The sequence below is a fragment of the Abramis brama genome, assembly GCF_963993115.1.
Source record: "Abramis brama genome assembly, chromosome: 6".
In the NCBI taxonomy this organism is placed as follows: domain Eukaryota; kingdom Metazoa; phylum Chordata; class Actinopteri; order Cypriniformes; family Leuciscidae; genus Abramis; species Abramis brama.
This window is the reverse complement of record NC_139968.1, coordinates 42,424,826-42,447,894: the sequence shown is the minus strand read 5'-3', so window position 1 is coordinate 42,447,894 and position 23,069 is coordinate 42,424,826. Positions and strand designations below refer to the sequence as shown.

The window sequence follows — 23,069 nt, the reverse complement described above, 5'->3', positions numbered from 1 at the left end:
CAGCAGACCAGATGGCGCAAGCCATTTGGTCAAAGACAAACCTCCAATACACTAGGGCTGTCAAAATTGCTCAAAAATGACGTTCGAATATTCCCTCTAAAAAACACACGAATATTCGAACTATTCGAACATCTGGTTGCGCATTTTGTCAATGACGCGCATTACGTCAATAACAGGACAAATTAATACCAAGAGACATAACTACTTGTATAGGTAGTTTATTTAAGTTTAAACATATTTGACAACGTATTACCTACACAAAAACAAACAAGTAAATCTCGCTCACTCGCAGGCACTCTTTCTCTCTCTCGCTCACCCGCTGCGTTCACACACCAAACGCAAATAGAGCGTCTGGCGCGAGTGATTTCAATGTTAAGTCAATGTAAAGACGCGTTTACGCGCGTCTGGAAGTCTTGTGGCGCGAATGAGGCGTCACGCTCTCCGCGCATCAAAGTTTTGCTTTTGACGCGCGAATTCAAAATGTTCAAGAGTCCAACTAGACGCGAATCCGACATTGAGCGCTCCGAGCGAGCTGTGCTATGGTAAAAATTGAACTTTTCCTTGACATGAAACGGTAAATAATCAAACCAGTGGAAGCCTGCAGTGCATGAAACTGCTGTATCTAACCTACCTTATTCATGCTGCGCAATATCTATTCAGTCAGTACAGTAGCCTACTCTTTAGTAATGTTTCTGTTTACCGTTAACGCTTCTTCCTGTGACCTGTCCCTGAGGCAGCGCGCCTCTGCTACCGCGGGCGTTTTTCCACATTCGAATATTAATTTTCACATTCGAATTTCAGTTTTTTTAAACTATTCGAATATATATTCGAATTTAGAATATTCGTTGACAGCCCTACAATACACAAAGGACATTTACTCCATTCTTACCCACAAACTTTCCCAAATGTTTATAGTATTTCTCCTGTGTCTCATGCATGTCCCTATGTTTTATTAGTTATGACTAGTTATGATTCTTTAGTTATGTTAGAGTGACTTCAAATGTTGATATCCAAAGATGATGTATCACTGCTTTAACATCTTCAAATCCCCTCTTTCCTGGTATCAAAAGAATCCTCTTTTGATTGTATAATCAATGGTGTACAATATGTTATGATAAATTGCATCATGATATTTTTACCATACTTTTGTGTAAAGACTGCACAACTTCTACATGCCAGCATGAACATGCAAATGGGGATAAGATAGACAAAGACTTTCTCCCGGTCATCTTTGATTGGTCGAAGAATTTCTTATCTTTATTTACATTGGACGGGTAAGTCCATGGAGGCTTCCATGTCGTTCCGCCATTTTGAAAAATTATAATAGCAGAGAGGGACAAAAAGCACTAGCCTACCTCAACGCGTTTCCACAACACGTTTTCATTCAGAGCCAGCATTACATGACTGAAACCAGCTGAAATGGACAAGGAGAACAGTAAGAGGCGCTTGTCACTGCCCTGGCATATTTGAAAGGCTGCCCTGCATGGTACTTCATAATGCAGGATCATACTTATGCTGAGCCATAGGAGAAGGAATCCTCGTCGCCAAAAAAAGCAAACAATTTTATTAAAAAGGAAACGTGACCGACGAATTAAAAAAATGAGGGTAAATAACGAGATAGCTTTTCCCAGGTGGAAAGAGCTAATGAAGGAGAAAGACTTTGAAAGGGACGCTGAAGTTTCCTGCTTTCTTCTCGACAGGTAAGTCAATGTTACGGTCTAAATTACAAGCTTTTTTTCATTTGTTGGTTGTGTAATTCATTATATAGGCAGCGTAACAGTAGAACATGCAGTTAAACTCGATGAAGGGCTATTGGGAGAAATGTTGTCAAAGCTTCAGGTACATAACGGCTACCGTAGTTGCAACACTAATTTGAAAAAGCGAGGAGCTAGAGAGCACTATTCGTTTGAATGCAAAATACAATTTCACCGCTAGATGGGAGAAATTCCTACACAGTGTACCTTTAACACACACAGCAACCACAAACATCCAGCAGAAGCTGTTTATCCACATGACAGATCACACCAAATTTTTGTACAGATAAAACAAACAGGAAACATTTTGCAGGGTCCATTTACAATCCAAAACCAGTGAATAACATTTATAGTGTTTGCCTTCATTGTTACAACAAAATTAATGAGTGAATGTTAATGAGAAAAAACACAGTAACCTGTAATGTTATTGTTCATTTAGAGAAATTTGTATTTGTTCCCGGAGAGATTTGGGGTTTGGAAAATCCGGGTTTACAACAAGATCTCTAGGTTTTATGATTGCAGACTTTGGTATTTTGGCAAATCTGAGCAGAATAAATTGAGCGTCAGCGTCAGTTCTGGCAGGCCAGGTAGTCAAGACGCTGCTAATGCTGTTTGCTAACAACACTGTCCCGTCAGCTGATCTGCTCCAGCTGAGCTGCATTAGCTCGTTAACTCCCCTCGCTGCTCAATGACCAAAGCTCAAACAAGGCGCCCTATTTAAAGCACATTCAGTTTGCTCATACATGCTTGCTGCTCGCTTCTGCTGCCCGCCACCTCCCCAGCTCCTCCTTATGCATAACGTGGCATTTGCTGTTATGTCATGTTGCCTGCTCTGTTCACAGGGGGATATTTTAGCTCTCACAGTCCTAAACTGTGTGAGCGTTCCCTAATGCTGCTGCTGCTGCTGTCCTCTGACTCTCTGCTATTTCATGGTGCTCATGAAAGGTCAGAGGACTCCCTGAACAGAGCCATACCGCCAAATTTCAATTCAGGAACATCAACTTGTTTGCAATCTATTCAATAAAAATTCTTTATTTTTATTATCTGTGTTCTTGACTTAATGGACCTGACAGAACTAGGGTGACCAGACGTCCCGAAAAATTAGGGACAGTCCCGAAATCTAAGCTGTTGTTCTGAGTCCCGAATCTGGCCCTAATTGTCCCGAAAATTATACTAAAGCAAAATCTTGAGTAGTTATTGTCTGATAAAACATTAAAAACTGTCAGTGGAGGCGCAAATTTCTATGCATTGATAAGCGAGTGCAAGTTGCAGCCGCCGCGAGGACAGTGAATGTGCAGGCAGTCGTAAAGAAGTGATTGATTGGTCGCGGCACTGTGTGCAAAAAAATACTTTGGCCTATTGTCTGATTACACAAAGCAAATCATCTAAACAATTATTTAGTTTTCTTATTTAATGACTGACAATTTAGTTGTAATAATGATTTTGGCATAAGGCTTATTAGCGTTAGTCTATAGTAGGGCCCTATAATTTCTGCAATCGCGGAATTGGCAAATTAACGCGGAATCTAGTGTTAACGCAGAATTTCACGGAAGTTTACATATTTGCAATAAAATTCAGTTTTTTTGTGGGAGAAAAACGTATGTCTGAGGAAAATGTATACCGGGGGAAGCAAATCTGGGCGACACAACCCCTCCCGTTATTTCAGCTCCCCTTTCAAAACAATGAAAGCATGGCGAAGCGGCTCTCCACGGCTCTGCTTTCGTCTGGGAAAAAGTTAAGGCCGGCGACACACTGGCTGCGTGGCGTGAGCATCTCAGCTGTGTGGCGTGTCCGTTTTTATTTCGGCACCCATGTTAAAGGGGTGGTAAAACACGAATTCACTTTTCTAACTTTAGTTAGTGTGTAGTGTTGCTGTTTGAGCATAAACAACATCTGCAAAGTTACAACTTTCAAAGTTTAAAGCAAAGGGAGATATTTGCTTTTAAAGAAATCAATTTCTAAGAACTACAAAAAATGGCCAGTAGGGACTACACGACATTTCTGCGGGCTTGCTGACATCACTAAGCCCAATATTTACATAAACCCCTCCTCCGATGAAGGATTCGCACAACGGCTAGTCCTGAAAGATGGAGCAGTTCCAACTTTAAAAACAGAAACTGTTTACGGGCCACAACCTGTAAGTATGATTTATTTTTCATCGTTGTGTTTTCCTGTAATAGTTCGTATTGTTAATTGTACGTGGTAGCAAGGAAGTAAACGAAGGACAACGCTGTTTGGCTCCACAAACCAGTTTGTTAAATACTAACGTTAATTCATACTTATCTGACAAACACATACAAACTTCTGTTTAATATCACCAGCGCAGCGAACTTGGAATGTTCGTGGTTGTTGTGTTGTCGTTTATGTGATCAGTGTAAATTATTCTTTGATTATAGCTTTTATGTATTGTTTATCTACATGCTTGTTTATCTACAGGCATGCTAAACATGGTTTTGTGTTTGATTTGGCTACTGTTGTAAAGCCAATGTTTTGTGTTCATATTGGATTAATAGTTCAGGCGACAGATATTTAGCTAGAATCGTTCTAAATATACAAAAGTAACAGTGTCATATAGCGATCTGCAGTCTTACAAAACATACCTTTCTGAAACGTCCTTTAACAGCCGTTCTTGAACAGGTTCTGCTCGATCCTCTCCACTAACATTCTCTGGGTCTGATTCGGGCTCAAACTGGTATGGCAATATTGACGCCGTTGTTTACTGAAGCACAAACTACCGGTAAAGATAAGGGGGCGTGATGTTTCCGAACAACTTTCTTGGCGGTTAGCGAATCACAACACACTGGGCCAGCTAACCAATCTGAGCCCATTGCGTATTTTGAAGGGGGTTCATAGAACGCGGAAATCATCCGACCGTTTTTACAAGGAGGGACAGAGCAGTGTAGAATAATGGTTAAATATATGACAAATAATGCAAATCTTTTAAAACGAAGCATGAACACATGTTACAGTGCACCCCACAAACACAATCAAGCCTTCGAAAAAAGCCGTTTTACCACCCCTTTAACAGGTTAGAGCTTGCACACTGCCTGCGTGACACGCGCATCTCAGGTGCGGCTCGAAAACACGTGCATGCTAGAAATAGAATAGAATTTATATGTCATTTTGACACGAATACATATTAATAAATGTCATTTTGATGTTTGAAAGTGTCTAGGTTTTGACATAAATGCAAATATAAATGTAATTTAAAAAAATATTATCGATTTTCAAATACTGCACCTGTCAAAACAGAACGAAATATTCTATAGCCTATTTTGCCGTCAACACTGCCGACGTTGTCTTTGCTGCTATATATTTATGTTTAACATGAAGTATAGGCCTTCCACAACTCTCTCCCCATATGTCCAATATATCACCAATGAGGTTTATCATATGTCACCTAGCAGCAGCAGCGCTTCTGGTGTGCAAAGACACGGAAAACGCCACGCAACTGACACGCAACAGAAACGCCATGCTCACGCCACGCAGCCGGCCTCGCCGCTAAGCCCTCAGTACCGAGCCGAGCAGTTCCCACGTTTTATGTCTCAGGCGAACTTGTTTTGTCAACATTCCATTGACTGGAAGCGCAAAAATACATGCACTGACCACCTGTTATCCAAAAGCCATGTGAAGAACAAGGAGAAGTACAATGATAACGCTATTAAGGCCACCACGTCCCTACAGACGTGCATTACTGCTGCTGCATTCAACTTGGCTGTTACATGATGACAAAGTCAACTTTAATTTCATAACTCAGGGAGTAGGCCCTACTTGCTGTATTTTGCCTTGTTTTTGATGCACTTTAATGTACAGTATGGAAAAGATGATTCTTATAAATTTGGTCCTATTTTTTTACTTGAAAGAAAAAGCTAATGGAGCACTTTTATTTAAACTTATATAAACAAACATAATTTATTTTACTGGACAGTATAACGCTCATTAACATTCATTACTGAGCATAACATTACTGAGTAAATGTGATGTTTACTCGATGAGTGATGAAATATATGACCTCAATAAATTTAAGGTCATTCCTATTTTATTTGTGTACATTTTAATCATTAACATTAAAATCACTCTTTTTATGACTAAAATAACAGTAAAGGGTAAAAAAAAAAAAAAGAATTCCCAAAAATTAAAACGGAAAAAAAGGAATTTGCAAAAATAAAAACGGAAAAAACGGAATTTGGGAAAAAATAAAACGGAATTTGGGAAAAAATAGAACCGACGCCTATTTTGTAGGCCTATTTTGTAACGGATTTTATAGGGCCCTACTATAGCCTGAAAGGTCTGATTTACGCACTGTAACAACAGTCATTATTTTGTTGGTTTTCTCAGAATGACATTTGAGTTTATGATTTTAATGTTGTTTTTTTGTGGCAGACTAAAGACTAATGACAGACTGTTGATCTTTGAATAAAAATATGTTTGGTTCAGGTTTGAAATTCATTATCTTTTATTACAGGCTATGTAGTCTTATATCATAGTATTAGGGGGTGATTATATTAAGCCTTAAAGTTCTGCATAATTAAGGGCGTGGCCACTTGAGGGACAGGTTGATTGCCGCTGCTGTCACTACTAGCCGTTTGTCTGCTGTTAGCCGTCATGTCAACTTTTTTCGGGATTATTTCATACAATTTAATACACGCATTCAGGGTCCGAAATTAACACCCGCCAAGCGCCAAATGCAGGTAGATTTTCCGTTTGGCGAGTGAATCTCAAAAGGCTATCCGCCACAATGGCGGGTGAATGTTCATCATACCAAAATATGACATTTCCAGCGTGCACGCGCTCTTCTGCCTCAGAGAGAGAGAGAGAGAGAGAGAGAGAGAGAGAGAGAGAGAGAGAGAGAGAGAGAGAGAGAGAGAGAGAGAGAGAGAGAGAGAGAGAGAGAGAGAGAGGTTGAACAGATCTTGGCATCTCTGCAGTGCTTGTGCTTTTTTCTGGATTATTTCATACAGTTTAATACACGCATTATACCTTCACCCACACCGTTGGATTCTGTCGTTGTTGAGTATCGAGAGAACAACCAGCGCTGTATTTCAGTTGTTTTCCTCTGTGAACATGCACTAATGGATGCCTGACAATTTTGTTGCTTTTTTGGAGTTCAGATTTAAAAACGTCTATAGATATAGAGACTACCCTTGTTCTGCGGTACCGTTGCTCTCACAGAACAGATAGACTATATACTTATTTAACTTTTTAGTGCTAAATAAAAAGTACCGCCAGATAAAAACTTGCAGGTGTCAGTGCTTTCTCTCCGTCCATGCAATAGATGCACACTGAACACCCTTGAATGAGCGCGGATTTCTAGTGAATTTACTTGAACTTCTGAGCTAATATCTTTGGTTTAACCCATTTGTGGCGCGCTGCCAAGATGGCAACGACTGGCTCCGCCCACTTTAGGCTTCAAAAACACTCTTCAGAAACCTATGGGTGACGTCACGGACACGGACACGTCCATATTTTTTTTGTGCAGTCTATGTGAAATACAAGTATGGCAAGCGTACACTATGATCCTGTATACTAACAGTTACAAGGCTCAGAAAAATACATTCGAAAGATTAAGTCAAAATATTCCCAGATTTGAGTGAACCAAGTCTCCAAAAAGACAAAAAAATAAAAATAAAAAAATCCTCTGAACCACTGAGCGCCTCATGCTGGATGTACTGTTGATCTATAAAAAAAAATAATGTAGGCTACAATTATAATGTTGCAGGGCCGGCTCAGGAGACTCGGCTGACAGATAAACTGATGTCTGTTAAACAGGATAAAGAATAGGAGAGTCTCGTCTGGTCTTTCACAGCTCCTTTGCTGATGTTTTTAATTTCAAAGCAATTATGTGTATTTCATGCTGTACTTGCTTCTTAAAGGTAATATTCAATCATATATTTCCACCAAAGTAGTAGATTTATAATGAATGCACAGATTCACTTTCCTCAGAGTCTGATCACGTGACTGGTACGCGATCACAGAGTGAGCTTCCACGAGATATTTAACGCCATCTATTAACTCTTCAACACGAACAAATAAACATTTCGTAACCCAAAAATAAAAAATACAACACTATTGTTAAATATAACGATGAAGCATGTTATAACATTTCTTCATGTTAGCGTGAACATCATAAATCAAGAAAAACAGATTTGTCCTCAAACTGCTTCACCAATAACAGTTTACATTTGCTGTACATTGTGTAAGGAATAATTGACGACAGGCCGTTGAATTATTAGAAAAATAATGCACACCCGAGGTGGTAATGCGGTCACGACGCGAAGCGGAGTGGCCGTTACACCTCGGTGTGCATTATTTTTCTAATAATTCAACGGCCTGAAGTCAATTATTCCGCTTATACTACAGTTGCCACACATCGAAACATTGTTCAGATTATGTATTTCAAGACGTTTGTAAAGTTGTTGTCATTAAAACGCTCTTGTATGTAGGACTAATTTCTTACGCATCTAATCCAGTGTCTCCGTTGCTAAGTCCAAAACGTCATTTTAGAGTTAGTAACGGAGGTTTGAGCCTCTGATAGCAGACTAAAGCTGGAGACACACGACTAGCTGACACATTCTCTTACTGTTTTCATCGCTGCAGCAGATTTTAAACACCGACTTTGAACACAGACTGAACGCGCTGAACACGCGTTTGGTCATGATCAGTCATAAGTATCAAATTACATTCATAACCGGCCTTAAAGTGTGTCCCCGGCTTTATGCAGTTATTAATGCAGTAATTAGAGAGATATGTTGCAATAATGAGACAAGCATGTGCGTCAATATTATTATTTATTTATTAATTCAATTCGTTATAATTAATTTGTTCATTCTTTTTTCTATTATTGACAGATGTTATAAAACACATAAATAAATTAATTAATTAAACCAAATAAATTAAACACAAAGCCATTTTAACAAGTAGGCCTATCAATAACTATTTATTTGTTATATATTATCTGCAATAAAAATCCGTGCTGCAGGACTATCCATTTATTTATTTATTTAGCCTATATTCAGTTTAATTTTCTACTGATTATAGATAGCCTAGGCCTATATACTTTATTAAAATTAAACTGCATGTTTCCATTGATTGTGAAGCTAGACGTTGAAAATTGCAGATCAAGCGCATGAGGCTGCATGTTTTTTCTTGTTATGAATTGTATCCTATTTTCCGTTATTACAGTTGACTACGCGAAGTGATATGGAACTGTAATGCGGTCAAGACCTGCCTGGAACTACTTTAGCTGTGCGTTTCCCTGAAAATAATGCACACCTTAGAACGTTCTTCAACCAATCAGATTCAAGCATTCAACAGCCCTGTAGTATAATATGGTGTAATCACGGATCCATTTTTAATGGTTTCTCTATTAATTCCCGTCTTTTTACCTGTAAAGCAGGATAAAGTCAGAAGAGCAGGAGAGTCGCGTCTGGTCTGTCACAGATCCTCTGCTGATATGAGGACGCATGCGCAGTGCGCGATTCTCTCTCTCTCTCTCTCTCTCTCTCTCTCTCTCTCTCTCTCTCTCTCTACATTGTGCTATATTACCTTGGCATTAAACACTGCTGTGAGAGTGTTTATAATACAGATGCTGAGGGAGTGACGGTGAATTAAACATCTTTCTCTCTTCTGACTCAATCTAATCAATCTCTCTATATTTGTCTCTGTTTTTGGAAAGTCGTGTAAACAATGTATTGTTGGTGGGTTTATGTGTGTATGTGTTTTACGCCACACAATCTGGCAGAGGCATAACATAATTTAATAATAATTTAATAATTAATAAAAAGTAGAAAAAGGGTATTATTATTAAATTAAAAATATGTATTATTATATTATTTAATATCATTGATATAATTTAAATAAACTATTTAATTCAATGTTAATATTTACTATTTTTAAGTTTTTAAACCAATAATGTTTTAATAATGTAAAGCTGTAAACAGTGTGCACACTGCTGAAATATTACATAAAGTTGTATTTTCCTCCAGGGGGCGCTGGTCATAATAAATGTAATAAAATATGGAGAGACTCTTGAACCTCAGAGTGGTAAAATTTCATTGATAACTGCAAGCAAATACATATACAAATACCTATACAAAAAAATGTAAATGTACGTTGTGCAACAATCAGGGTAATGTGGAGTGAAGTAGTTAGTGTCTCATGTATTGTTAAGGAGTCGAATGGCTTGTGGATAAAAACTAAGTCTTGTTGTCCTTGATTTCACACTTCTGTATCGTCTCCCAGACGGCAGGAGTGTGAAGAGGTTGTGTTGTGGATGTTTATTGTCCCTGATGATGTTGTGGGCCGTCCTGATGATGCTGGAGCTGTAAATATCCTGAAGTGATGGGAAGGCTACTCCACAAATGAACTGTGCCTAGTGAAATGAACTAGTTGCTTTTATCACACGCTGGAGAGCTTTCCTATCCTGATCAGTGCAGCTTCCAAACCACACCGTGATCGAACTGTCAATCACACTTTCAACTGAACATCTGTAAAATCACTGAGGATTTCGGTTGCCTGCCAAATGTCCTCAGCCTTCTCAAGAAGTTCAGTCGCTGTTGGCGTTTCCTCAGGATCTGCTGAGTGTTGTGAGACCAGGTGAGATCCTCGCTGATGTAGGTATTACTCATTATCTACAGTATGTTATTGTTATGTCTATGTCATCAACTATGTTATTTACTCATAAAGCACTTTAAAACTGCACCTGCAGACCAAAGTACTGTACAATCAGCAGCATTAAAAAAACACATAAAAACATAAAAACACAATACAACTAACTATACAGATGCTAGCCCACCCTCTCAAAGGCTAACAAGAACTTTAAAAACTTTTAAAAACATTTAAAGATATGATCTCTCTAACTTCTGCAACAGCAAAGGCCTGATCGTCTTTTTGAGATATAAGAGGGACAGAAAGCAATGACTTATTATTTGATCATAAAGACCTCGGTGCTTGATGAAGAGCAATAAGCTCAGATACATAAGCAGGAGACATCCCATGTGTAAGGGTTAAATAAAATGTTACTATGAATGTCTTTCACCAAAATTACTGGATCATCTGCCAGTAGACACTGCTTCAGACTTTTCTGATATTCAGTTTTATGAGAGCAAACCTGCACAATCGAGCTTCTGTCGATATATGAGTGGAAACACAGAGTTGGTCGTCAAACACAAGCCCCAGGATCCTTGCTGTCCTGGTTGGTGTTAGTGTTGTGGACCTCAGTTACACAGTGAGGTTGTGGTCAACTGATGGGTCTGTAGGAGATACAAGGATCTCCATCTTTGCACGGCTGACCTGTAGATGATGCTCCTTCATCCAGGCAGAAATGTCTGAATACAAGCTGACGGGATCATCAGGTGGAAATTACAGATAGAGCTTCATGTCTTCTGCATAGCAGTGGTAGGAGAAGCCATGTGCATTTATGATCTTTCCCAGTGAAGCTGTGTAAATGGAGAAAAGAAGAGGAGCGAGCACTGAACCTTGAGGCACTCCAGTGACTAGATGATACCCTTCCTCTCCATGAAACCTGGAAAGATCTTTCTGTGAAGTAAGACTGAAGCCACTGAAATACCGTACCAGTGATGCCCGAGTCAGAAAGGGCAGACAGGAGGATCTGGTGCTTTAGTGTCAAAGGCAGCTGACAGGTCTAGTAGAATAAGGACAGATGATCTGGCGTTCGCTCTTCCCAGCCGTAGAGTTTCAGCAAGTAGAGTTTCGGTTTTGTGCACTTTTGAAGCCAGACTGGTTGTCATCAAATAGGTTGTTCTGTGACAAAAATGCAGAGGGCTGATTGAACACAACTCTTCCAAGAGTTTTTGACACAAAGGGAAGAAAAGAGACTGGTCTGTAGTTGAGGGTTGGCTTAGGGAAGAGACACACTAACCCTTGCCAAAGAACTAGTGCTGATAAAGGCCGACTGTGTTGTTACAATATTTTATTCTTACAGCTTTAACTAAATGTTACACTGGTTCAGTTCTATACAGAAGAGAACATGACGTTTTTCACATTGGTCTGCAGAAAAACAGCGACGGGCCGAATGGAAATGTAATGGACTCTCTGACAGTAGATGGCGCTTATGGATCAGCAGAAATAAAGCTGTTTCACTGGTAACCTCTGAACACAATGCACCATTTGTTGTAGCAAATTCTAAGTCCTCAAATCGGGTCTCGAAGAAATCTCTCAAGAGTCGAAGTTCCAGGTTTCAGAAGAAGTAACTTTATTGACAAGCAACAAAGTGAGATGCAGCTGTTCATCTGATCTGCAATGGTCGGAACCTCAGGTCTTATACCTTTTCTTATCACTAGGTAGCCAATCAGCTATCTTTCTCTTCTTGCTCCACCTCAAGATCTCGCTACCGTTAGCATCATCTTTCCCGGAGACATCTATTGGTGGAAAAATCTTTGGCCATACCCATTTTTAAAGAATATCTCGGGTCTCATGATTCTCTGCACCTGCAGTGTTCTAGTGCCATCCATCATTTTTAATTAACGTTTTTAGTAGCATCTTATCAACTACCTATACACATCTTCTCTCTGAGCTTGAAAGCTAAGAAAAAAGTAGAAATAAAGCTGTATATGGTACACTGCTGAAATATTTAAAATATACATAAAGTTTGTATTCCTCTGAATAAATCATGAGAGACTCTTGAACCTCAGAGTGAGAAACTTTATTGATAAAGGCAAGAAAATACATATGACAAATATACAGCAGTAGTAAAGTGAGATCTGTCTCTATATTATTTTTTATTTTTTTTGTACTTGAGAGAAGTTATAAACAATAAAGTGAAATATAAACAATAAAGTGACACTGTTAAAATCTGACACTGAAAGAGAGCACAAACTCAAATAATCATCAGTATTTATTATGAAAAAAAACACTAGAAGAACAAAAACACACTTGAAGAACCTTTAAAGTTCAGCGTTCTGCTTTAGATTTCGATACTTCCTGAAAAAGATGAACATAAAAAGCCATAAATTAATAAATCTCAGATATTTATACATGCAGTATCAGTTTGTGAGAAATGACATCATCAATCATGTACCTGATGTGTGAATATGTGCTTGATCTCGTTCAGCTCTTCTGGATCTGATCTCATAAACCACAATAATGACAGTAGCCACGCCCACCAGAGCAGAGAGGACCAATCGGATCACAGCTTCAGTAGGCCCACACCAGTGGACAGAGTCTGAGGAATAAACACATCAAACTGAGATCAGATCAGTCAATAAACACTAATATCAGCGCTGCCGTACCTGCACATGTGTGACAGAGTGTGTTGATGTCCAGATGTGTGGTCTGGTTGCTGATGGGATTGTTCAGCACCAGGGTGGGAATTATGTAATTTTAGGGGCAAGGCCATTTGGCCTCCACCTTTTTTTTTTTTTACAGGTAGGGGCACCAAGGCCATATGACAGGGCACAAAGGCCATCATACAATTCGATGGTTTTCCCATTCAGATTGATAGCATAACATCCTAATTTGGAATAAGACATGGATTATGACTTTTTTAATAAAAAAATAACATTTTTTAATGAGAGAGAGAGAGAGCGCCATTACATCCAGAAGGTATACACCCTCACACAACAATAGAAACAACATAAATGCCAATAAAAGCATTCAGAAACACCACAAATGCCAATAAAAGCATTCAGAAACAACACAAATGCCAATAAATTAATAATTTCCTGCATTGTCGAACGCTCTTCTTCATGTGTTTCAAATATGGACTATAATGTTCAGTAGAGCGCCCTCAGGCTGCTGGTATGAATTGAAAACACAGCACATCAGTATACAGCGCTCATAATGATTACATCGACGCATTTGGCTATAAATTCAATAAAATATTATTCCTGTCAATAGAAATCTGATGTAAACTGAGAATATATCAATATTTCTCCAAATCTGCACACTTTTGAGCTAAAAGCCGTGAGGGACGTTGCTTTGTGAATCGCTTTCATGACGACAGCACAGGAGTTTTTTATGAATGGGAATGTCTGACGCTCATAATCCATATTAAAGGTATCGACTCATTTTTGCATTTCATAACTCCTGACACAAATTAAGACATAACTGTCAATATAAATTTCTCAGAATACAATAGTGGTCAAATACTGAAACGTGAGTCTTATATCTTTTTAATGATGTAAGTTATAGTTTGTCAAGGTAATAACATTAAATCTTATAGTAACTTTGAACTATTAAAAAAAAACGCTTCAGTGTGCCGACGCCGTTACCTCTGGAACCTTGCATAGGGCCCTTTTCTGAAAAGGGCACTTATCTACTAGCAAATAGATTTTGATATTTTTAGGTCAAACCGTTCTTGTCTGTCAGTCATATAATGCAGGTCTATGGTCACGGTCTCAAAGAGCAACCAGAGTCCAAATTAAAACAATTCCCCATCGTCCAAATTAAACAATTCCCCATCGTAAGTACACATTGATGGCCTAAGACACGAAACGAGCGGTTTGTGTGAGAAAACGAACAGTATTTATATCGTTTTTACCTCTTGTAACACAGCGACGTTGTGATCTGAGGGCACCCGCGCTTCCTGCTGTGTGACGTGTGCGCAGACTGGTGCATAGATAGACATATAGATTTCGCCTTGGCTACGGCAGTTCATGAACGAATGCCGTAGCCAAGGCGAAATCTAGTGTATATATCTATGCACCAGTGTCGACAACAGAGTGTCGTTCTTCTGTTGGTGCTGACGTTACATGCTTCTTGCACTGCTGTTTTGATGCGTGAGATCATCGATGTGATTATGACACTGCACCTGCGCGAATCCACAAACTAATTGAAGTTCAGAGACTACTTGGGTGGAACTTGGACAGGGCCAGGGCACACAGGCCACTGTGGCCGTACGATGATTTTTTTTTCACGGGGCATGAAGGCCAAAGTGTAGGGCAACGGCGGCCATGGCCGCGTGGCCGCGGTATAATTCCCACCCTGTTCAGCACACAGCTGTAGGTGTTTTTATCCTGATATTCCACCTCCAGAGGTAGAGAGAGACTGATGCTGAGATCAGACGCACTGATGCTGGACAATACACTGATTCCTTTGTACCAGGAGAGAGTCACATGACTCATATTCACCACTGATGAACACACCAATGAACAATTTGATGATGAAGATGATGAAGAACAGTCTCTGCTGATGACAGGAACTGGCAGACGAGCTGGAAAACATGAGAGAATAAAGATAAATGAGGATGAATGAAGATATTCAAGCAGAGGAAGAAACATCGAGAGGAACCAAGATGATCAAAAGTAGAGCATTTAAAACAATCTGATATACAAAGTTAAATATAAACCTGCTGTTAATGTAAAAAAGTAAGGTAATTGGTTATTTTAACTAATTAGTCATAAAAAACATCAAACTGAGATCAGATCAATAAACACTAATATCAGTGCTGATGTAGCGAACGGGACCTACGTCCGCTTAGTAGGGGTAAATCACTCTTCCCTGAATGGCTGGAAATCAGAGGATCTAAGTCCCTAACCCCCAGGCCTATTAATCTCGTGTCTACTCTGCCCGCTCAGTAAAGCACAATAGGTTAGGCTTTAGGATTTGGACCTGTCACGGTGGAGACCTAAAGTGCAGAATATCAGTAGCCTAACTGTCAGTGTGTGTGTGACTTAACTTGTATTCCCCCTACCTACTATACTTTACAGACAGAGGATGAGACGCCCCTACTTCAGGAAAGATGGAAAAACTTCACAGTAAAAGCAATAGTGTAAAAGCTGAGAAATGAGAGGTTATTTATTATACTAAATGCCAGTATTCAAAAAAAAAAAAAAAAAGTATATATATATATTTATAAATCAAATGTAAAACGTATAGGAATGGTTTCCCTATCAACCTGTAACCATCATAAAATGTTCAAACCCTTGTATTAACATCCACTTCACCAGAGTGGCTCAATAACACTTTGAAAGATTTACTTAACAACATCAGCATATATCTAAATACACTGCAGATAAACCTCATATGCAAATAACAGCAGTAACGTTATTGTGAATGTAATTCACACAACAGTAACCTTCAGGTCAGTGGTAACTTCAGAAACAGTTTCGCACAATACACTTAAAGGGTAACTAAACCCTAAACCAACTTTTTTTAGTTAATGATCTGTAAGAATGGGGCTTTATTAGTGCTGTTCATTGATTAACTTTTTTGACATTTGGGTATAAAGTGTTTTAATTTTACAATATATGGTGTAAAAACGTCTGAGTGCTGCCCTCTTAAGGTTGAACGGTGGCTACTGCAGTTGAATTTTCCTATTGGATGTTGCGGTGGCAAGTGACGTAAGCAGGTTCCAGCTCACCACGCCCTGGTACGAGCTAGCGTATATTTATCTGTATTATACAGTGGGCAGGAGGGTACTTAGGTGTAGTGTTGCTGGTTGCAACAGCACTGCTGGACTGCATAGCTTTCCAGCAGACTTGGAAATTAGGCGCTAGTGTTTGCATGCACTTGGCCTGGAAGACCGTGAGTGTGAAACCTGCATTTTACGCGGGATTGCTTCTCCAACGCAATAGAGGTGGAAATGGGTTTCTCCACACAGAGAAAAGCGACGCAGCACCAAACGCTGCTCCTCCTGCATGGACTCCACCACCGCAGCGGCGTCTTGATGTGAGTGATCATATATATTTTAATCACAATTTATGGTTAGGCTAAAGATAATCCTCTGGGGTCGACAAACGCGTCGGCGCATTTTTCTGGATTTTTTCACATAGCGGCAAAATATGAAAATGCCTATAGAGAGCGCGCGCTATTGACATCAACTCGATAAAACTCATCAGATGCATGTACTTTACGTCGTCTTGCGACCCTGTGAGCAAACTCTCCATTTTAGACAGTCTGACAGCAGGTCTCAGGTGCACGCCCCCCCGCTCACGGTTCGTCCCCTCTATCTCCGCTGGGGTCTGCCCACTTTTCTAGCATTTTTCAAATATTGCCAGTGGGTGGAGTCAGGCTCTGACCAGGGGTTTAGTTACCCTTTAACAACACTCCATGACCAACCTCAGTTAAATGTTCCTTTTGGTTTGGATTGTCCACGTTACGTATGTGCCGACCGTACACCAATTAATAGAACATGTCCATCACGAGGGCGTTGCTATCCCGCGGCAACGGTGGAGTCATGTGTGGCAGGGTAGCCTATTACTCCTCGACCGCACCGTGTATCAATGGCGTGAGAGAGGAGGGAGAGGGAGAGAGCAGGAAAGATGAGCCACAGACACGTCCACGTCCTGTGAACTGGCTGGTTGTCTTCCTTCCCTTGCGTGACAAGCTTCCAACGTTGGCGACGAGCTAGTAGTATAGCTAAATAATCAACACTTTGCACTACCTAGCGAGAACGGTTGCCTCGCACTATGCAAACTATACTTGTTGATGATATGACGACGGATGAATCTTCAGTACTGATGGCGTGGAGTCTTCCACTCTTACACACGCCACTCAAACCGTAACTGTCCCGTAGCTCAGACCAAAACATGTAGCACACGCAATAACTAAGAGCTAAACTGTTATTTACTGAATTATCATACCGAAATCTCCGTCAGCATGGGACCTCTTCGGACGCCGCCATCCTCTCTGTTGTTCTTTGCAAAAAACTTTTTTAGTCCCGCCCTCTCCTCTCCTCTCATTCACCAGTGCACCAGCATGCAAGTAATTGATTGGCCGAGTCTATGTCCAAGTTCCTGTGTGCGATTGGGTGAGAATATTCTGGTGGATTCCTTCATGTTATCGTAGGGGCTACATATCAAGAAATATGTGCACACTCTGGGTGTAGGCTACACCTACACTGACATCAACTAATATTTCTAAATACACAGAAATATGATCAAATCTAATCAACAATCTTATATTCAGTTCAAAGTGAGTTTTTATGCGGTCTGTCATCTCAAACTATAAAATGATTAAACAATTGTAAATAGTAGATAAGAATATTTGAAGGAGAAGAAAAATTATCTCTACTCACCATAGACAGAAACTCTGAATACTTTTGATGAGAATCTTCCTGAAAACATCTGTAGTCTATAATCTCCATCATGTTCAGTTGTGGTGTTTGTGATGGTCAGAGATCCAGTTTGATTGTCCAGCTTCAGTCTGTCTCTGAATCTCCCATCAAGAACATCATCATATACAGTGATTCTGTCGGCCTGTTTATTGATTTCAGCAATTAAAGTGTTTTCATCTCCAATCCACTGAATCACATCATCATCCTTCATTTCAGTAAGAGGAGAGTTTAGAGTGACTGAATCTCCCTCCTTCACTGACTCCAGGACTGTATCATGTAACAACTACGAGAACAAACCAAACACAATTGAAGCTTTTAGGTGATTTTGTTCATACATAATCCCACAAAGAGTCTTCACATCCCAGACTCAAATCACAAACCAGAGCCATAACTCACCCAGGCTCCAGAGAGTCTGTGACCAACGACTTTTATTGGTCAACTTTGATAGTTTTGCAAGATGGACCGGTTGAGATGTGGTACTGCTGACCCCTGCGGCTAACAGACCCCATCTTGGTCCCATGAGAGATGAACAAAACCTCTTTTCAGCAGGAACTTTCCATGACCTCCGATTGGAATGTCTAAACTTTACACACCAAAAAGACTGTGCCTATCAAAATCCATAAAACTCATTCAAGAACAATTTTCAATGGACTTATAAACCTCATACATCATTCTATGTGTTTCTACAATACATGTGTCCATTTAATATGCTTTAATCCCATATAATTCATTTAATTGTTATAACTGTTAGATGTTTGAACGAGAGTGTGTTGTGTTTCATATCAATATGATTGTATGCTCATGATTCAAAAGATGGCTTGATTGAAATCTGTGTAAAATGTTTGTATTCTTATAATAGTAATAATGTCTAAACTGTAGCCTCTGTTCTCTCTGCTAGTAAGGAGATCCCAGATAACGCATGATTTATGAACAAAGCCAGTGTCTAATTGGTCCGATCTCTTCAGGAGGGGGGACAAACTTTTAGTTTAAAAACCTTAGACCCAAAAACAAAGCTCTCTCTCTCGCTGCTCTAAGTTCCGGCAGACCAGTAACCATGTAACAAACGCGCAAACCGAGGAACCCAAATTAAGATCAGAAGAACGGGTTCAACAGCTTTATTCAAGCCATCTTACTACTCTAGTCTAAATCTTCTTTCCTTTTCGAAGTTTTCCTTTATTTTCCGTTGTGAGTCTCGGTTCTAAGTTAAGTTTTGCGACAAGATTCCGACCACGTTTCTTCTGCAAAGCCAGCTTCAAACAAAGACTTTCATTCCGCCAGCACAACACGTGGCCGCCCCATCTATCCAGGCACAAGGACCATAACCAACGAACGAACCCCTTTGACGCTGACCAAAGGAAGTCCCAAAAGGAACGCAAAAACGGAAACGCAAGTAGATACCTCCAGACTCTTAACTGAACTGGTGTTTTCATAAATGTAATAACCAAGGGTTAAATTAATGATTGATGGTTCGTTCAGGTCATGCCTTGAGTGCATATAGAAACTCGGAATTTTCTTCCTCTTACCCTTAAACTCATTCTTTCCCAACTCATTCTTCCTTTTTATTTTATTTTTTTCTTTCTTTATTTCTTTTTGTAATTCTTTCTGTAACTTGTATGAATGTGTGCGTGGGTTTGTGTTAGATGTTTTAGATATTAGTTGTATGTGTTAGAATAATCAATAAAGTCTTGTTTGTATTTTAAAGAGAAATATTACTTGTGTTATCTGCTTACTAATTTATTGTCTTAAACTTCGATCTAAGTTACCTTGCTAACTATAGTGTTTCACTATAGTTCGGATATTTATATCCGTTGCAGAGTTGATAGTTACAGCCAGTTCAAATGATCCGCGAGCGAGTCATTTGCTCGGTTACTGCTCTTAGAAGTATTGTACATTAAGAAAGACATTTCCCATGCCCCGGAAATGTACATTTCTTAGAGTTAATAAACAATTGATCCTGAGTGTTCATGGGACAAATAGGTTCATTGATTGTTATATTAATTTGCGACAGTAAATTAATTATATTAACTAATCCAAATATTCATAATCAATTATAACAAGTTATTATTGATTATTAATATTTCATATAGAGCTAATTTGCTACAATCATCAGACACACACACACACACACACACACACACACACAACAAACAGGAACAGAGTTTGTCACAGATTAAGACGATCACTTGATGGTTTAAAAAAGTAAATTGTTTGAAATTTAAATTTAAAATGAATATCATCATTAAACACCAAAATAAAAATGGGATTTGGGTAACACTTTAGAATACTGTTCCTTCATTAATGAATAACTACACAGGAACAAATGAGTAATGCATTAGTAACACTCTAGTAACTACTATTAACTAACAAGAAACTCTGATTAACGAATTAGTAAGTAATAGCGCTCAGTCGAATGTGGTAGTTCACTATTAAGTATATTTGTATAGCGCTATTACCTAATCAATAACTACTATTTTTCATACCTCACTGAAGACTATAAGAACTACTATCTACAGGTTCATAATTAACATGAATAATGCATAATTTATAATAAAAGGTAATGGTAACCCACTAGTAATGACTCAAGTATTACTACATCATTTTAAAGGAACTACTAATAATTTGGATCACTATTCTAAAGTGAAAAACATGATAGCTATCTAATATTGACTGAAGTCATTGTAAGCTTTTAAGGCTTTTGTAAGGTTTTGGATAGTAATGAATCAAGTGTTACTACATCTTTCTAAAGGAACTACTAATTATTTGGATCAGTATTCTAAAGTGAAGATCACGGGAACACACAAGTAATGACTAAAGTGTTACCAAATCCATTGGAAGGAATTGCTATTCAAAATCTTACAAAAATCTAAAAAGCTTACAATGACTAAAGTCAATATTAGGTAGTTATCATGTTTTTCACTTTAGATACTGATCCAAATAATTAGTAGTTCCTTTAAAATTATGTAGTAATACTTGAGTCATTACTAGTGGGTTACCATTACCTTTTATTATAAATTATGCATTATTCATGTTACTTATGAACCTGTAGATAGTAGTTCTCTGGGAGGTATGAAAAAAATAGTAGTTATTGATTAGCTAATAATGAACTACTACATTCATCTGAGCGCTATTACTTACTAATTTGTTAATCAGAGTTTCTTGTTAGTTAATAGTAGTTACTAGATTGTTAATAATACGTTACTCGTTTGTTCCTGTGTAATTATTCATTAATGAAGGAACAGTATTCTAAAGTGTTACCGGGATTTGAATTATTAATTGTATCTTTGTGCTGATTAAAATATAAAACATGTTAAACAAATATTTAACTCACCAATGACAATGAGCCTGAATCTCTTGATCTCACTGTTGATCTGTAGTTTATAATATCCAGTATGATCAGCTCTGGTGTTTGTGATGGTCAGAGATCCAGTTTGATTGTCCAGCTTCAGTCTGTCTCTGAATCTCCCATCAAGAACATCATCATATACAGTGATTCTTTCGGCCCGTTTATTGATTTCAGCTATTAAAGTGTTTTCATCTCCAAACCTCCACTGAATCCACATCATCATCCTTCATTTCAGTAAGATCAGAGTTTAGAGAGACTGAATCTCCCTCCTTCACAAACTTCACTAACAGCACTTCATCACCAAACACTCCTGAAGAACAGAGTTTTTCACAGATTAAAGCTTTAAAATCACTTGATGTTGGTTTAATGTAACGTCGACGTGACGACGTAATTGGGATCACTTCAGGGAGCCCTATCAACTTCGAGTGTCTACAGAACGAGCCAATGAACGTTGGCGTGCGTGAATCGCGTCACGCGCCCCCGCCCCGTAGCGCGGGTATAAACAGGAAGCGGGTGCACGCACACATTGTCTTTCACTTCGGAGCCGAGCTTTTGCTTTCACTTCCGAAATCTACAGGAAAAGCACAGAGAGTTATTTCTATTTTTTTGTTTTCACTAAAAAAGCAACACAAGCGTGACCCTGCGTCTTTTTCAAGATGTCATTCCGCTTGTGCGTTTCTGGATGCCGTCGTTCCCTGGCGCCAGCAGATGGCCGCAGTAGTTGCCTCTCGTGTTTGGGCATTCAACACGCTGAGGCAGCTTTTGTGGATAGTTCATGTTCCCATTGCGGGAATATGACTATCTCAGCGCTTAGATCGAGACTCGCTTACCTCAAGGGAGGTGCAGTCCCCTCGTCTATGCCCCGATCTAGTGTTTATTCTGCCCCACAGAATAGACCTACTTCGGCGCATGACCAGGGTGATCTGAGGATCCTTCTCCAGAACGACCAACCGTTTCCTTTGGGGCTCCTCCTGATGACCAGATGTCGATAGCAGCATCGGAGGGGGAGCTTCAGTCCTCTGGAGATGACGACTCGGCTGCGTTACCCCCCTCGGGGCGTGTAGCATTGCCCGAGACCGATCCAGAATGGGCGGCTATGCTTTCCCAGGCCGCCGAGAAGGTTGGGCTTGTGTGGAACCCTCCACCATGTCCCGAACCTTCTCGGTTGGACGATTGGTTTCTCGGGGCGGGCCGTGCTGGTTCTCAGTACCTTTCTTTCTGGAGGTGCATGAGGAGCTTTCTAGAATGTGGAAGGCACCGTATAGTGCCCGAAGCCATCCTAGTGGCTCCTCTCCCCTCGCCACCCTCGACGGCAGGGCAGCTAAGGGGTATGTGGATATCCCCCCAGTGGAGTGGGTCGTTACGATGCAACTGTGTCCGGCGTCCGCCTCCTCTTGATAGTAAATGTCAATGCATTATTTTATTATTGTTGCATTGTCGTTGCATTGTTGTATGTAATACTTACAGTACCTTGTGCCTCTGAATCTATGCCTGCATACCGACCCTCAAATCAATATCACATTTATTTCTAGAACACAGTTCCAGTAGTGGGATTGAATGTGAGATTGAATATGTGCACTCAATAACGTCCACAATGGTTTTAGACACCCAAATGGCTGTTCCTTCAAATTGTGCCCTACAAAGTTTTTTGGCTTTTAGTATGAATATTGTGATAAATGCGGGAATTTATCTTTTTGTTTGGCTTTAATTCTGCCCATCTTAACCTTTCTGCAGCACTTTGTCGTTGTATTGACTGAAGGCAGGGATAATTGATTTCACCTGGAGTGGAGGATATTTAAGAGAGGAGAGGTGAGAGAACGGGGGCTCGACAGTGGTGAACGTGACTGGCTATTTCCGCGCTCGGCAAATAAATGGGGACGCTTGGTGTTGCTCGAGACCGTTATGGTTTGTCCGGCAACGAAGATAGCTAGCTAGATAGATCGTATCGGTGTAGTTA

At 39.6% G+C, this 23,069-nt stretch overlaps 2 protein-coding genes across 2 annotated transcripts in view; both read right to left on the bottom strand.

Annotated features, from left to right (window-relative positions):
* Window positions 1–23,069, bottom strand: part of LOC311085204 (uncharacterized protein) — a gene marked incomplete at its 5' end in the record, with an annotated part of 70,815 nt that overhangs the window by 36,851 nt on the left and 10,895 nt on the right. The window lies entirely within an intron of this gene.
* On the bottom strand, window positions 12,803–22,179 carry LOC311085205 (uncharacterized protein; the record flags this gene model as incomplete). The annotated part of the gene is made up of 5 exons (XM_084117639.1): window positions 12,803–12,936; window positions 14,858–14,925; window positions 17,731–18,052; window positions 21,370–21,422; window positions 22,014–22,179. The coding sequence occupies 5 exons, from the start codon at window positions 22,177–22,179 to the stop codon at window positions 12,901–12,903; spliced, it is 645 nt and encodes a 214-aa protein (XP_083973765.1). The 3' UTR covers window positions 12,803–12,900.